The sequence below is a fragment of the Hyperoodon ampullatus genome (genome assembly GCF_949752795.1).
Source record: "Hyperoodon ampullatus genome assembly, chromosome: 3".
Lineage (NCBI taxonomy): Eukaryota > Metazoa > Chordata > Mammalia > Artiodactyla > Ziphiidae > Hyperoodon > Hyperoodon ampullatus.
Genome location: NC_136916.1, coordinates 24,282,171 through 24,297,093, shown reverse-complemented (window position 1 = coordinate 24,297,093; position 14,923 = coordinate 24,282,171). Strand labels below are relative to the sequence as shown.

General features: G+C 48.2%; 1 protein-coding gene across 1 annotated transcript in view; it reads right to left on the bottom strand.

Moving 5' to 3' along the window:
* Positions 1-9,274: 9,274 nt before the first annotated feature.
* The window catches only part of SFMBT2 (Scm like with four mbt domains 2), a gene marked incomplete at both ends in the record, with an annotated part of 182,312 nt that continues 176,663 nt past the window's right edge, over positions 9,275-14,923 (bottom strand). The window contains one exon of the mRNA XM_079700155.1: positions 9,275-9,415. Coding sequence (XP_079556281.1) covers positions 9,275-9,415 — 141 coding nt within the window. The remainder of the gene's footprint in view (positions 9,416-14,923) is intronic.

Here is a 14,923-nt window from a genome sequence, read left to right as displayed (position 1 = left end):
GGTAATTGGACACAGTGAGATAACAGGGCAATTTAATCACTGTCCCTTACCTTCCAAATTTTCTTTAACGCACACATATTACTTTAATAACCAGAAAGAACATTTTCAATTTAAACTTTCAACCCGTGTTGTAAAGTCATTCCAAAAGGATTCATGTTACGAGCAGTCCCAATTACACGAGGCTGGTAGGTTTCCCAGGCTGGATTACACCAGCATATTTTGTCCTTATTATTTGCACATTGCCTATGTGAGTGTAACCATAGCTGCCTCCTGTTTCAGGCTTGTTCCCTAGAAAACAGATCCTGAAGATAAGCTCACAAGCTGAGGCTTTATTGGTAGAATCCCAGGCTGTGGGAAGTTAAGTGTGGAAGGAAGGAAAGTCAGTGCAAAGTAGTGCATCCTGGAGCTGGCCACGGTTTCACGAGAGAGCGGGGGTACTTGTTCAGACACGTGGGGTGTCTCTGGACCACCAGATGTGGGAAAGTCCATCTGGGGGGAGGATGGGAGAGGAATCTCCTTGCTGGCTACATCCTGTCTCTTATGAATCAACATTTGCTCGTGGGACAAGAACTCCCGAGCACGTCCAGGTTCTGTCACCTGAAGCAGCCACAGTCCACGCCCCAGCACTTCATCTGGGCCCAGGGATGATGGGAGGAATGAAAGCTTTGATGGGTCTGGAGCAATGGATCCTGAGTGCCAGAGGGCTTGTGGCTGCCACCATGACAGCGCTCGCCCTGGGGGTGGCCACAGCAGCTGGCGGCGTCGGGAGGTGATGTAACAGCCGCAGTGGCCGACTTTATCCACAAAGGAGCTGCAAGCCTGGGAGCAGTGGAGGAACTGAACGGACCCAACACCGGCAATCCATTGTGCCTCTCAGATGCACCACGCGGTCCCGTGATCCCCAGCTCTCACAGGCTGAGGACAAGATGCCCTCATTTTTTCCCCAGGAGGGCAAGTGCAAGTCCCTGCAAACTATAAAAAAGAATGAGCCTTAGCACAGCCCTGACATACATAGTATATCCATAATATTCCTATAGTTTTTCTGACTCCTTCCTCAGTACCATGAACAGGATGCTCTGGATTTCCACCTTGTTTATTGTAGGCCAACATCTGGAAACCTTTCCAGGTAATCACAGAACTGACTTCCAAGTCATCCTTACAAGAATATGAAACCCCAAGTCACAGGTAAACACCCAACGTCCTGAAGTTCCCAGATCCAGTCTAGTGTTCTGTCCGGCTTGGTCTAACACCCTCATCTACCCCCACTAGAGTCCCTCAGCTTCTGCCAGGGTGCACTGGCCACATCTTGCCTTTCCTTCGGTGAGTGGACTGTCCTTCCATGATCAGGCTTTGTCATTCCCAGCCCGGCTGTGCCGAGACCTGTCTGGTTACCATGGAAGCGATGGTGGGCAGGAAAAGGGTAGGGGCACATCTTAGAATAACGTCATGTTGCAAAGCGCCCCCCACTCAAGTGACGTTGTTCTACAGGGTTTAGGCCAGGGGCCTGCTTCTGCCAACTAGGGAGGGGTCGGGGCAATGTGAGGTTCAAGATACTTGGATCATGTTCCCAGTAACCCCACCCCAGGTTTCAGAGGTTCACACTGTCAGCATCAGGGTCCTGACTCTGCAGAAGGAAAACTGTCCGTTCTGCACATTTCACATCCTTTGCAACTCTGCCACCCTTGTTGCCTGATGTTTCAGCGGGTCTTCCCTGTGGCTGGCATCTTTGAAAACCGCCTTCCTAAGCCTGCCACTTGCCTTTTTCTTTATTAATGTCACTGTTCTTGCTCACAGCCTTGCCTTCCACCTGCTGCTCATCCAGAGGCCAAAGCTTTAGTGACTGCAGTGCTGCTGTGGGGATTTGTCACCCCTGCTTACTAGGAGCGACGGGGTCCCTACTGCTTTCAGACGGGTGGCAATCCCATCCCAGATCCCATCTGCAGGCTCTGTTTTCTAGAAAATATCTGGCACCTATGATCTTACTTGACATTCCAAAGATAACAGAGTAGGAGGCTATGCTCATATGGTAGTATTTTTATTGTGGAATAAACTACCAGGACAGCAGCAATGAGGGAATATGGAAATCGAGGCAGGGGAAGGAGGGAAAACATATAAAGGTGATACGTCACAGGGTTCGCCTCTAAGAAAACAAAGATGGCTCCTCCAGTAGGTGAGACCCCTCTGGACAGGCCACATAGAGCGGTCACGTTCCTGCCAGGTCCCTCCCACTTCCTTCATGGATCTGAGCTGATGTTCTAAGGTACTCATGCCTGGAGAGTCAGCTTGGATCACCCAGCCCTTCTGGTCAACTGCTGTCCCTGGAAGCCAGATCCTGCAACTGGTGGTATGTATTTCATCTGAATCCAGAAATGGTGGGATGGGCACCAGCTCTCAAGGGTTTGATTGGTTCGGGCCTGGGTACCTGAGGTTCCCACCAAGGAGGAGTGAAGGAAGCAGTTAGTGGTGGCCCAGACATTCCAATGAATAAGTAGTTAAGGGCCCAGGAGTCGATGGTGCCCAGTGAATGGGGATCTGAGTCACTTACTATGGGCCAGTCTCGCTGCCTAGAGTCACACACGATTTCTAGTCCTATCAACCCTGGATGGATACGTTACTCTCTACCTTCTACAGAAACAAAAACTGAGGTTTTGCGTTACATACCTGGCAAACGTGAGGAAAAGGATTTGAACCTAGGACTGTCCGAAAAGTACAATTTGTACTTTTCCTGCAAGCCAGTGCTATCTGTCTCCATCTGGGTCTTTCTCTCTGCAACGTACACCTAGATAGATGTAGCACATCTATCACTCCCAAAGTTTGAAGCCAGTTATTTGGCAATACCTATTATAAAGCAGATCTTGAGGTTGGGTGGGAAGGTGGGGTGGTGGTTGTGCTTTGATCTGACTTCAGAATAACAAAGGAAGAGTATTCTTGGAGAATCCACATTGAAGAGGGCACTTCAGATATAACCAAGGAACCACATTACATGGGATGTGTGGCAGCTCGAGTTGGGTTGACTTCTGGAAAAGGTCTCGATGAAGTTACTCCCTAGTAAATCTTTGTGGCCCATCTATTATCTTGATGGAGTATTTTTACCCCACAGGTTAAATGTCCAGCCTTCACGCTGGAGTCACCCAAGGTCACATCCACATACAGGTTTTTTTTTTTTTTTTTTTTGCAGTACGCTGGCCTCTCACTGTTGTGGCCTCTCCCATTGCAGAGCACAGGCTCCGGACGGGCAGGCTCAGTGGCCATGGCTCACGGGCCCAGCCGCTCCGCGGCATGTGGGATCTTTCTGGACCGGGGCACGAACCCGTGTCCCCTGCATCGGCAGGCGGACTCTCAACCACTGCGCCACCAGAGAAGCCCCACATACGGTATTTTTTAATGCAGTCTTTGCACCCCCCTTAAGCAGGATGCTGTCCCAGAGGCTTGGAATAAAGCTGCAGCACCAGCAGGAGCCAGCTCAAAGGGGAAGCGGCTTCCAGTGAACTGGGAGCTGTAAGCAGCCTTGCGAGATGGCGGAAGAATTAGAAATAGGCTTTGGGTGGCAACATGGAAAGAAACGTAGATATTGTTTTGCCTTAATTCATTCAATCTAGAAGTCTGGAAAAGTGTTTGGCTTTCACTTTATTATAAATTTAGTCTTTAGATTTGTTGTCAAAGGTCTTCATCACAAGTAGAAATATGATGATCATATGTACTTGGCCACATAATCCTGCCCTAGATGCTTCTAGAATATTTTGAGAAAACGAACAATAGGCTTCCGCTCTTGTCTGCCCTCGTAGGCTTTGTTTTGTTATTAAGTCTTTGCTAGGAGGCAAAGCTCCCATAATTAAAAACCAAACAAAAAAATCTATACGCAGAACTTGATTGCCAGCAGGGCAAAAGAAAATGTTTAAAGCGAAGTAAGATGCTGGAGATTGTCTGTGGTTGGAAGGAAGAATTGCTCAGCACTCCCCCACCTCCCTTCCCTAAATGCCCCTTATTCCCCTCACCTTATCTGTCCCTCTGTGATGCTACCAGAAGCAGCAGTGGGGGAGGGGAAAGGAGCATCCTAATCTGGCGACAGAGACACAGATGGCAGGATGGGTGCGAAGATATCTCTTCCTCTTCCAACTTGGATGCCTAAGACCTATTTGTGACACTTCAGGGGCAATGAAAAATGTAAATACGGCTGTTTACTTATCGTTCTCATAGACATAAAGGAGTGTTTCTACTAATGCACCAGGTATCATAAAATAACTAAAGTAATGGAAAATGGGAAGGCTAGAGGCGATCGTGAGCATGTATAGTAATGTTTTAATAAAAAGAATAAACCCAAGTTCCTGAGTAAAAGGAACCAGAGCTAGCAGGTGACCTTGAAAGGTAACGTAGGATTTTGAGAGCCATGGTTATTAAAACCCTATAAACATTTGCTTCAGTGCATGGTGAGGAAAAAAAAAATCTTAATGCAAACCTTAAAAACAATATTTAATAACTTCCCACATAAAGACACAAACACCACCATAGAATTTATTCTCACTTTATTAACAACGTGGCTTACAATTTTTTTCAAGTAAAAAGGGTTTTTCATTTAGAATAAAAATTAAAATATAACTCTGATATAGATTTTCATTTATTTACATGAAAACATATATACAGAATACAATCTTACAGCAAACCACGACATGCCCTTTGTCCTGCAAATATCGAAAGGAAAAACACCAACTTTTCCCTTTTATGCACCAAAACATACACAAGATATGAATCAAATTCCAATACAAACTATTCAAACTGGAATGCAAAGCAGTAAAAGGGCTTTCGACATTCACAACTAGGGGTAGTTTATGCTTCTAGATATCATGCTGGCTCCCATGTTGAACAACAAATGAGATGATTTTTTTTTCTGTCATTTAAAAACTTTTGTCTCTGATTGCCCATCGTAAAGTGATTTTCAGCAAATGCTTGTTAGAACTTTACTTTTTCTTCAACAGATCTCTTCGGTCCACATGAAGTACCCACTCTGCCTGGTGATGTAGGTCTTGACCTACTGGGACTCCCTGGTACCGTATCCTAGCCTTTTTTAAACAAAACCAAGAAAATGGAAAGTCTGCAGCTCAGGGAATTGTATTATTACTGATCACCTAAACCAGAGATTCTTTTCTTAACTAAAACCCAAGGCAGCATCATGTGTCAACACTTAGAATTTTTAGGTGAATTAAGTGGGTCAAAAATAGCACAGTTGGATCTTACCACATCGTGTTTGGGATACGTATAAATCAACTCTAGTGATAAAAGCTATGAGAGTCACCCAACGTAAAAACTCAACTAAGTTGAAGTGAGTAAAGCAATTTCCAGAAAACTCTTTAACAGAAAAAAAAAAAGTGAAGGAGAAAGAGAATCATTACAGTGTAATCGTTGCCAATAGAGCCTCCCTTGCTATTTAGTTACTGCACCAGAGAGACACGGGCAGTATGTATGTCTCCCCAACGATTACTTTTTCCTTAAAAACTACGGATACCTTAAAATTTACTATTTTTCCCTTCAAATAATTGCACGCTTAGCCACAGCTTTCTAAAGACAGAATAGTGTAGGACTTGGAGCCTAGACTCACCATCTTAACCAAAGAAGCAACAATGATGCTCAAACCACAAAGACTTAACACTACTGGTTTATAGTTCTATCTACAGAAATAAATACAAACGGGTGTTCGACAAAAGAAGTATGAAACCCCTAACGCTTCCAAAAAGAAGGGAGAACAGCCCTTAGAAAGGGGCGTTTGGTTTAAGATAAAAGGCAAATCTCAGAACTTGCCTGATAACAACACTCAAGATTCTGTGACACAAATTAAGGAAACTGAGACCAATCTTCAAAGGCTGATCAAAATCAACCTTCCAGAGACTTCAGTGTGGGGCAAAAGGGGGCAGTTTGAAAGGCCTGAGTCATTTTAATTTATTGAGGAACAAATCAAAGCAAACACAAGAAATCATCTTTCAAATATGATCAAATAAGGCAAAGCAACCTAATAGCTGTACAGCTCAAGCACGCTGAGTCAAACTTTGATCAAATGAACCTAACTTTAAAAGCGATGGATTTCTCCATGCTATGCAACTCTGTGGTGAAGCAAACTGGGTTTTTGCTGCTGCTATTTTTCTTTTTAAAGCGAAGAAGTTCTTCCGGAATGGTGGCCTTTCTACGTTTATATTTTTGTGGACAGGATATTTTCCTCACACAGGACAAAAGCAGTCAAGAGGTCAGAGGTCGATAGAAGCTCCATTAGTTTTAGGGCGGGACTCAGTGATGGACTCTCAGCCTTAGAGATGAGGTGGCATTTCTGCTTTTCAAGTGATACACACTGTACATACAGACTGCAGGGTCTGCTTGGCCGGGAAGGGGTACACAGTTCTCGGGCCATTCCCAGAGGCAATGAGCAGCCCGGTGTATGCCGGACGCAGGTACACAGATCAGAGGACTCTGACCCCAGAGCGCTGTCAGAGAGACAGCGGGGAGGCGGGAGCATCTGGGGATGAAGAGGGGAGGGGGCGTTGCCAGCTGGAGTGTTTCAACCAAGAAACGTTTATCTTAGGGGCTGGGGTGCATTGGGGGCTACAGGTGTGAAAGCAAGTCTTCCGGCCATAAGGGACGAAGACAGAGTAACAACACTGTAAAATGTTCCTTGAAAATTGGCCCTTTCTCTAAGGCAGAAGCTGGTGAGAGGTGAATCCTACAGAGAAATGAACACCACCTGACACTTCTGCAGCCCAAGTCCTGCTGATGTGGAGAAGCACAGACCCCCATCACAGAAGTCCCCAAAGAGTCTGAATTAGAGGGCAACGCTGGCAACATTCAGAGCAAAAGCATCTTCCTGCCCCTAAAATGTTTCCTGGCTCACAGCAGGCAGGGAGATGGCATGCAGACAGCCTTTAGGACGCTTGCCCCAGAGCCGGGGGTCCTCTGCCTCGGCCGCAGCCATCTCCCCCCCAGGCACACGCAGAGTGCATGTGGTTGACAGGGCGGATCCCACAAAGAGACTGAGGACAAGCAGAGTTCTGGGCATCTGGTCCCTCGGGAAGAGGATGCCTCCCCAGCAATGGTGGCCGCGTCTCCCCCGGGCTGCCAGGCGGGAGGCCTCCAGTTCCTCTGGGTGGGCCCCAGGGACTCCCCCTACCCCCCGGAGATCCACTTATTCCCATGCAGCACCCTCTCCTCTGGGCCATTCCTGGAACAGGCACGAGAAGGTGCCATTCATTCTGAAAGGAGGCTGCAGCCCTCACATCCCTTCATTCCCGTCCCACGTGCATCGGGAAGAACTCAGCTCAAAAAGGCCACAGTGAAGGAACACAAACGTGTCAGTGACGGGAAAACGCCCCACACCATGAAAAGGATGCCTTCTCCAACTGGTTGACAGAGTTCAACTCCACGGGACTGAGCGTTTAAGGCCAAAAGCACATGGCTGAGGAGGCAGCAGTGGGGAACCAAAGAGAGAAATGGGACCGCAGGCCAGGCTGGGATCCTCACGGACGCCGCCCGTCTGCACAGGCCAGGCACTGGGCCTCCCAGCAGAGGCAACCAGGCAAGTCCAGCGCCAAACGTTTAAACTTGACTTAGGATCAACTACAGGGGCGACGACAGTCTCGACCACTAAATATATGTTTTCTCTTTTCATCAGTAATGGTGACAGAATGTTGACAAAGGTTAGCCTTAGTGATGGAGCCTCTCGAAATCTGACAGATAACCAGCCCTCATGTGGTAGGAACATGAGCCGCTCGTCAGCCAACCCAGGATATTCGGCCTGGAATTGCTGGCGCTCTCGTCAAAGAGAAGAGGTCAAGGTAATCACGCTGCTAAAGGAAGAGAAGGGCGTGCAGCACCCACTTTTCCTGGGCAACGTGGAGCCTGAGCTTCCTCACACGAGTTTAAAAAGGCATCTGGGCAACAACCAGCACAGAATACAGTGGTCCGTTTGGGCTTCAAAGAATATACTGGATCCGTCCAGGGTGCACACAGACGAAGCTGGTACAAAAGACTAGCTGGTCCCCGGAGCCACACATCTCTCTACAAATGACTAGACCCACTTAATGAAAACAGCCAAGAAATGTCCTAAGCACACCAGAGCCGGAGTGAGCTGCAGGAATTACACGCTTTTTCTCGCTTTGGCCAATGTGGACTCTTCCCTGACAGCAGGAGCAGGATAGGGACAGGGGCACACGTGTCCGTGCCACACGCCTAAGAGTTCAAACCTGTTACTCTACCGGAAGGAGGTCCAGGGTGATTCAAAGTCAGCCCAGATGACGGGGTCAGTCAATGGCCGAGCCAGCAGAACGTGGGGCTGCCTCCAGGGCCAGGGCCCCTCATCACCCTGTGGTACAGGCGTGTGCTGGGGCAGGGGTGACTGAGCAGGGCGGGGCTTGGAGGGAACCTCCTCGGGAGACCCAGCGCAGTGCCCCTCTAAAGGAAGGAGCTGTTGGATCAACAGCTCCTCTCGGGTCTTTTCCCCGCTCTTGCTCTCTGGAATGAAGCTCTGCCTTCGATACACAATTCAAGATGCCCCAAGAGACTAGAGGAGACCCTCCCTGACCTGGTCACAATTAAATGAGCATATAAGAGATCTCAGAGGTTCCATACAAGGCTGCAAGCACACCTCCTCCCTGCAGACTTCCTGGATGCCCATCTCCCTATCATGACACCCAGCCTTCCTTCTCTGCCCAGACTTCCTGAAGTCTCCTCCGACAGGCGGAGTCCCTCATTTGCTAACTGCCATCCTGAAACATCGCCTAGAGCTGTGCGTGAGAAATGAGTCACCACCAGATCAAACTGCAGTGACAGCTACACGCGTGTCGACCTGGAAGAAGCATCTACGGATGTGCCTGGGAACAATCACACTAAAGCTGTCTGCAAGGCCTCCTCCTGGGTCACAACCTAAAAGACATCACTTGCACCTTAGTTTTCAAAGAAGCGTGGGCCTTGGTTTAGGAAACCTTGTTCCGAGGAAGCTGCCTGGTTTGGGGTGGGAGAAAGGCGGGGGCGTGGTCTGCAGAGATGCACGTCCACATCTGCAGGGTACAAACTTAAATTCACACCCTCTGGGAGCCACTGCTGCGGGGCCCAGGGTGCTTTGGAAACATGGAAACCTCGAGCAGGCTGGTGGGCAGAGGAGGCCCTCGCGCTTCTCGCCTTGTGGGGACACAGCATGTGCACCGCCTCACGCATCCCGGGAAAACGGAAGTTCCAGTCCCGGAAACCTTTCGAGACACGAGACGCTGCATCACCGGGACGGCGGGCGGAGCGGGCGGGGTCAGTTGGCATACTGGGCATAGAAAGCCACCTTGACTCTCTCGATCTGATGGCACAGCTTGATGGCGGGCCCCAGCTTCAGCTCCATGCACTCCTGCACCGTGGGGAGGGTCAGCAACAGGAGCGCCTGGCCGTCGATATCCTGCCAGGAGACAAAGCCGGGTTAGAGCCCAGGCGGGACAGGGTGCATGGGGGTAGGGGGTGGGGAACACGTGAGCCACGGCAGGCTTCCTCCCGGGCCCAGGGCATGGGGGTGGCTCTCGTTCCCTCTGAGCCTGCAGAGCGCGGGCTGAGACGGCGACTTGGCTTGATGGCTGCCTGACCTCCTGGCTAATAAAATCTTTCTGCTGAGATAACATTGGCTGCTGTGTAATTCACCAGCCTGGGCTGGAGGGGATGAAGAGCTGGACTGGGCTCTCGCTAAGCCCTTCGTCTCTTGCTGGTGAGCCCCAGACCCCCAGATCCAGTCCTTCCTGGGCTTTGGTGTCCTCCCTCTGCTCTGCTGTGACCATCTGAGCCCTGGAAAGGGTTCTGCAGGAACAACAGAAATGTTCTCTCTTCCCTGCCAAGCCCGGACAGTTTACCATCAGAAGGGGTGAGAAGATGCCACAGCACGATCTTCCACAGAGGAGAACACGTGTACTTGGACATGTGTGTGTGTGCACGTGCACACACACACACACCCCGCATCTACAACCTGTGTCACCCAGAATGAGGAGTCTGAGGTCTACTCCCTGTGCTATCTTACTTAGCCCTTCTGCATCCATACCCAGGGGTCCCCACGATGGAGATATTCACTCAATCACCATGAAATTGCATTCACTGTAGAAAGAAAGGGCACAAAGGCTCAGCCCCAAGCTTTACGATCACCCCAGTGGGCTTTGTCTCTTCACCAGCTTGCTTCCTGTAAGAATCGGGTTTATTTATCTAGACATCGTTTGATTGGGTTACTGAGTGTCAAGGCAACCCCTCTTCCTGTTCACCCAGGCTTCATGTTCTGGAGGAAATAAATGAGGGCCCAAGAGCCTGCAGGCCCGAGGTAATGATAAAGATCGTGGTGGAACAGGTGCAGACACTGAAGTCGGCACACACACCAGGCTCTCTGCCACGCGGAGAAGCAGTGCCCCAGGGCTACCATGAGACACAGAGATGCAGCAGCCACACCACTGACACAGGCACGTATCTCAGTGACCACGTGTCGGTGAGTTTCACATAGGCAGCTTTTTTTTCTTAAACTAACAGTTTATTTAGCTGTCTTGAAAGCAACTAAAGCAAAAAAACCCAAAATGGGTATAACTGTTGGCCTTGCCTTCGAAGACTAATGTTAAGGATAAGCAACATTTATCATTTGATCGGTTTTGAAAGCCACCTTGATGCACTATTATCCCCTAAGACGTATGGAAGCAATAAAGAATTTAAAAAGCATCAATGCAAATGCCATTTATTATCGTTAAATTACGGACAAGCACTGGCTGTGATGTGTGCGACTATAAGCCACGTCTCAACCAAGACTCCAACTTGACCTCGTCAACCACAAAGTGAGCAGAGCGGCCTTGAGTACGCCCTGAAAGTAGGAGACAAACTCATAAAACTGTCAATGAATTTCTGATGCTCTATCTTTTTTCCCTTTACATGTGCCTTTACACCTTATTTTACATTCTTTTCACATGCTACCTATAAGACCACGAAGCAAATAATGGTACCCCGTGGCCCGGGGCCTGTTAGCTGAGTCCACTTTCAGAGCCAAATCCACATATATTCTATCGAAACTAGACCTGGAGAGTGCAGGCCAGCAACACTAGCTGATCTAATTAAGATCACATAGCTGGTGAGAGACAGCGGTGGAACTACGATCATGGTTTTCTGAAATTAAACTTTGGGGGGAAAATTGTAGCTCAGCTCTTCACATCTGCACCAGGTTGTGATGGCTATCCTTGGGCACACAGATTAATTACAATCGAAAATCAGCCCTAAAATATTTGTATAACTCTCCACAGTCAGTTTCAGTGAAGGTGGCTGCCATATGCATGCACCACATTGAGTGGAGGATGTCACTGATTTAATCACTCAACAGGCATTTATTGAGCAACTACTAGGTGCCAGGCACTCTGAAGGCCTCTGGGTGCATCACACTGAACAAAACGAAGACTCCTGCCCTGGAGATGCCAGGAATCTTAAGGGAGGTAGACAAATAAGCAGACCCCTATGATATAGGGAACTTAATGTATGGACGTAGTGCTACGGGCCCCATCAGGCCAGGCTACAGAGCCTATCTTACAGGAGTCAAGGAAGGCTTCAGAGATTAGACGATGAGGTACTCAGACCTAGGGGACCAGTGGGAAGTATTAAGGTGAGGATGGACTCAGGGAACACAAGTGGTTCATCAGTGCATGGAATTCAAGGGGCGCGGGGAGACACTGAAGGCAGAATTGAGATGGGCCCAGACAGGAAATGGGGACTTATTCTGGAGATGTGTGATAAGTAGTCACTGAAGGACGTTAAGCAGGTAAGTGACTTTATCAGGTGTCTCTGCAACCTAACATTGGCCACAGGGTATCAGAATGAATTAGGCGGTAGGGTGGGAAAGGGATGAGAGGCTGAAGGCAAGGATCTTTATTAGGAGGTGGCAAACTGAGTCCACTGAGAGAGCACGTCGGCCAGCACTCGGATGCTTCCCGTCGGATGCGTTAAAGTTTACTGTAAAGCAGATAAACCAACCACAGAGCGGGGGGAAAAGCCTGCTACGTAAACAACTGACAAAGGATGGCAGCAGTATCCAGAATACAGAAGGAGCTACTACAAATCAATTAAAAGAAGATAAACTTTTTAAAAAAATTAGGCAAAAACCATGAGTAGGTATTTCACAGATGAAACAAAAATGGTGAAAAATTTAAGAAAAGATGCTTAACCTTCTCAGGAATCAGGGAAGTGCAAATTAAGCCCACACTACAATATAATTCTATACCCACAAAAGTTAAGAAGTCTGACAATATTAAGTGTTGACACAGAAGCCTCTACGTGACGAGTAGAAAGGTACATTCATATGCTACTCTGGGAAACATTTTGGAAATCAAACAAGAGCACAATAAACACAAAATTCAGAATAGTATTAACTGCCAGTGGAAATAAAGGGGGGTGTGAGAGGGAGGACGGCCTTGGTAGATGCAGCCATGATGCAAAGTTCCTGATTCTTCCTTGGGTTACTGGCTTTCATGGGTGTCCCTTTTATTAATAAGCCCCATATGTACAAATAGAACATATACTCTTCTGTATGCACAAACTAGTTCTCAATAAAAGCATTTCAGTGCATCTACATCTCTGATGTGAATCGGTATTTCTCACTGGTTTTCTTTCTGAAGTGAAAGTTTCTACACTTTCCTGACACACCACAGCCAAGGAAATTCATGGATCCTAAATTCATGGATCTTAATTTTGGGGAAGGTGTTATAAGCCTTTTAAAGCTGTTTTCATGTCTTTGCCAAATATTTATTAAATTATTCATATGTCAGACCCCAAAGGAGATGTGGGACATACAAAATGAGTGAGACTTGGCTACCTCCTTCTGCAGCTGGGGAGCAGAAACACCTGAGCAAGTAGCTACCAACGGCAAATTTGGAAAGATACCCAGAGCCAGAGATGGGCCCTGGGACACTCACCCCGGCTGGGGGAGCCAGGGTGGCCTCACGTTTAACTGCCTTGCGATAAGGCATATCAATATGGGCATGGAGTTTTGTTTTTCCCTGCTCTATCCTCAGCACCTAGAAAAATGCCTGCCGGGCACATAATAGGTGCTCATTAAACATTTGCTGAATAGATAAATGGGAAGAATTGGCCTTGGTAAACTTAAAAGTCAACAGAAGGGTAAAAGAAAAGGGTAAAAGATGAAGAAAAGGAGGTGGAGGAGCAAGACAGGGGTGGAGATTAAGAGCCCCCAAATGGCCAATATTTTGAAATAACTATAAACACAATATAACCTTTAAAAATTGTGAATCACTAGTTGTACACCTGAAACTTATACAATATGTGCATCAACTGTACCTCAATAAAAGTTTTTTTTAAGTAAAGGAGAGGGTAAGAGAGAATCTGGAAGGTGGACAGAAGTGGAGGAGAAAGAATAGGGTATTCTTGGGCTACCTTAGTCTGTTCTGGCTGCTATAAAAGAACACCATGGAATGGGATGGTAGCTTATAAACAACCAACATGGATTTCTCAGAGTTCTGGAGGCTGCAAGTCTAACGTCAAGTAGATTCAGTGGGGTGTCTGATGAGGGCCTGCTTCCAGGTTCATAGACTTCTCGCTGTGTCCTCACAGCAGGGAGGAAGCTGTCTGAGGTCTCTTTTATAAGGACACTGATCCCAACGTGAGGGCCTCACCCTCACGGCCTCATGACCTCCCAAAAGACTCACCTCCAAATACCATCACACTGGGGGTTAGGATTTCTACATATGGGTTTTGGAGGAGACATAGACATTCAGTCTATAGCACAGACACCACAAGCAGTGTCATGAGGCTCCTGCAGGGAGAGCTGTACCGTCTGTCGGGTGAGCTGGAATGTACCAGAATGCACCCACCCCCCCCCCAGTGCTTCCTGCGAGGTGCCTCAAGCAGGCTGACAGGGACCAAGAGTAGCTCTTTTAATTCAAGTCCGCAGCTCCTGAGGACTCCCTACTCTCTTATGGGAAGAAATGAGGACGATGACAGTGAACTGACTGAGCCGCATATAGCCTCAAATAAAAACTCACATCCAGTGGTGAGGGGGTCTCCTAATCCCCAAACAGGAACTCGAAGATGGCCCTTCAGTTTGTCTTTTCCAGGGCAGAGAGTGGGAGTAAATGCAGTGTTTATGGAGCTTTGAGGACCATGGATTCCTTCCCATACGGCCCAAGTGTTGACCCTGGGGGATCCACAGTGCCTTAAATCAACCACGAAGACATGCCGGTTTACATACGCACAGAGTCTGATCCACTTCCATAAATGACTCCCCGAACTCTGACCTCCTGCCTGTTGGGACAAATGTGCTTGGTCCCGCAGTCCTATAATTGATTGTGCAGTCAGCACCAGGGTGGCCGCTGCTATCAAATTCCAAGCTCATCGGAAGAGTGACAGTGACTTCGAGAAACACAAGATGTGTTTGCAAGTGTGTGGGGCAGCATTCAGAAGTGCACAGCGGACACGCAAGAATTCCCGAAATGATGAGGTGTCGTAAAATATGCCTGAGATAAAGTGGGGCCTCAAGATTAAGTGCTAAATCTGCCAAAATACTTTTACAAAGTTGGATAAAGAATCTGGGCTCTTTCCTGGGACACTTTTTGGGAAAACACGTTGTTTGGACAGGTAGCATGACTGACTATCAGCCACGCGGACCACAGCCCTGCTCTCCAACCTTGCAGCTAGCAGCTGCTCCGGGGATCTCAGCTGTAAGCCCACCCTCCTGCAAAGACCCCTTGTGTGTGCTCTGGCTCAGCCGACCCAGCCTCACTCCCGCAGTCGGCATCACCTTCTACGGCCCTATTCTGGGCTATATCTTCCCAGATTTCTCTGCCTACAGCTGCGTCCTCTCCTGCACCAAGGATGACACTGTTTCAGTCTCTTACGTGCTGCTGCCAGCTGCTGATGTGTCTGTTGTCCCCAGTCGATCGGAAGCATTTAG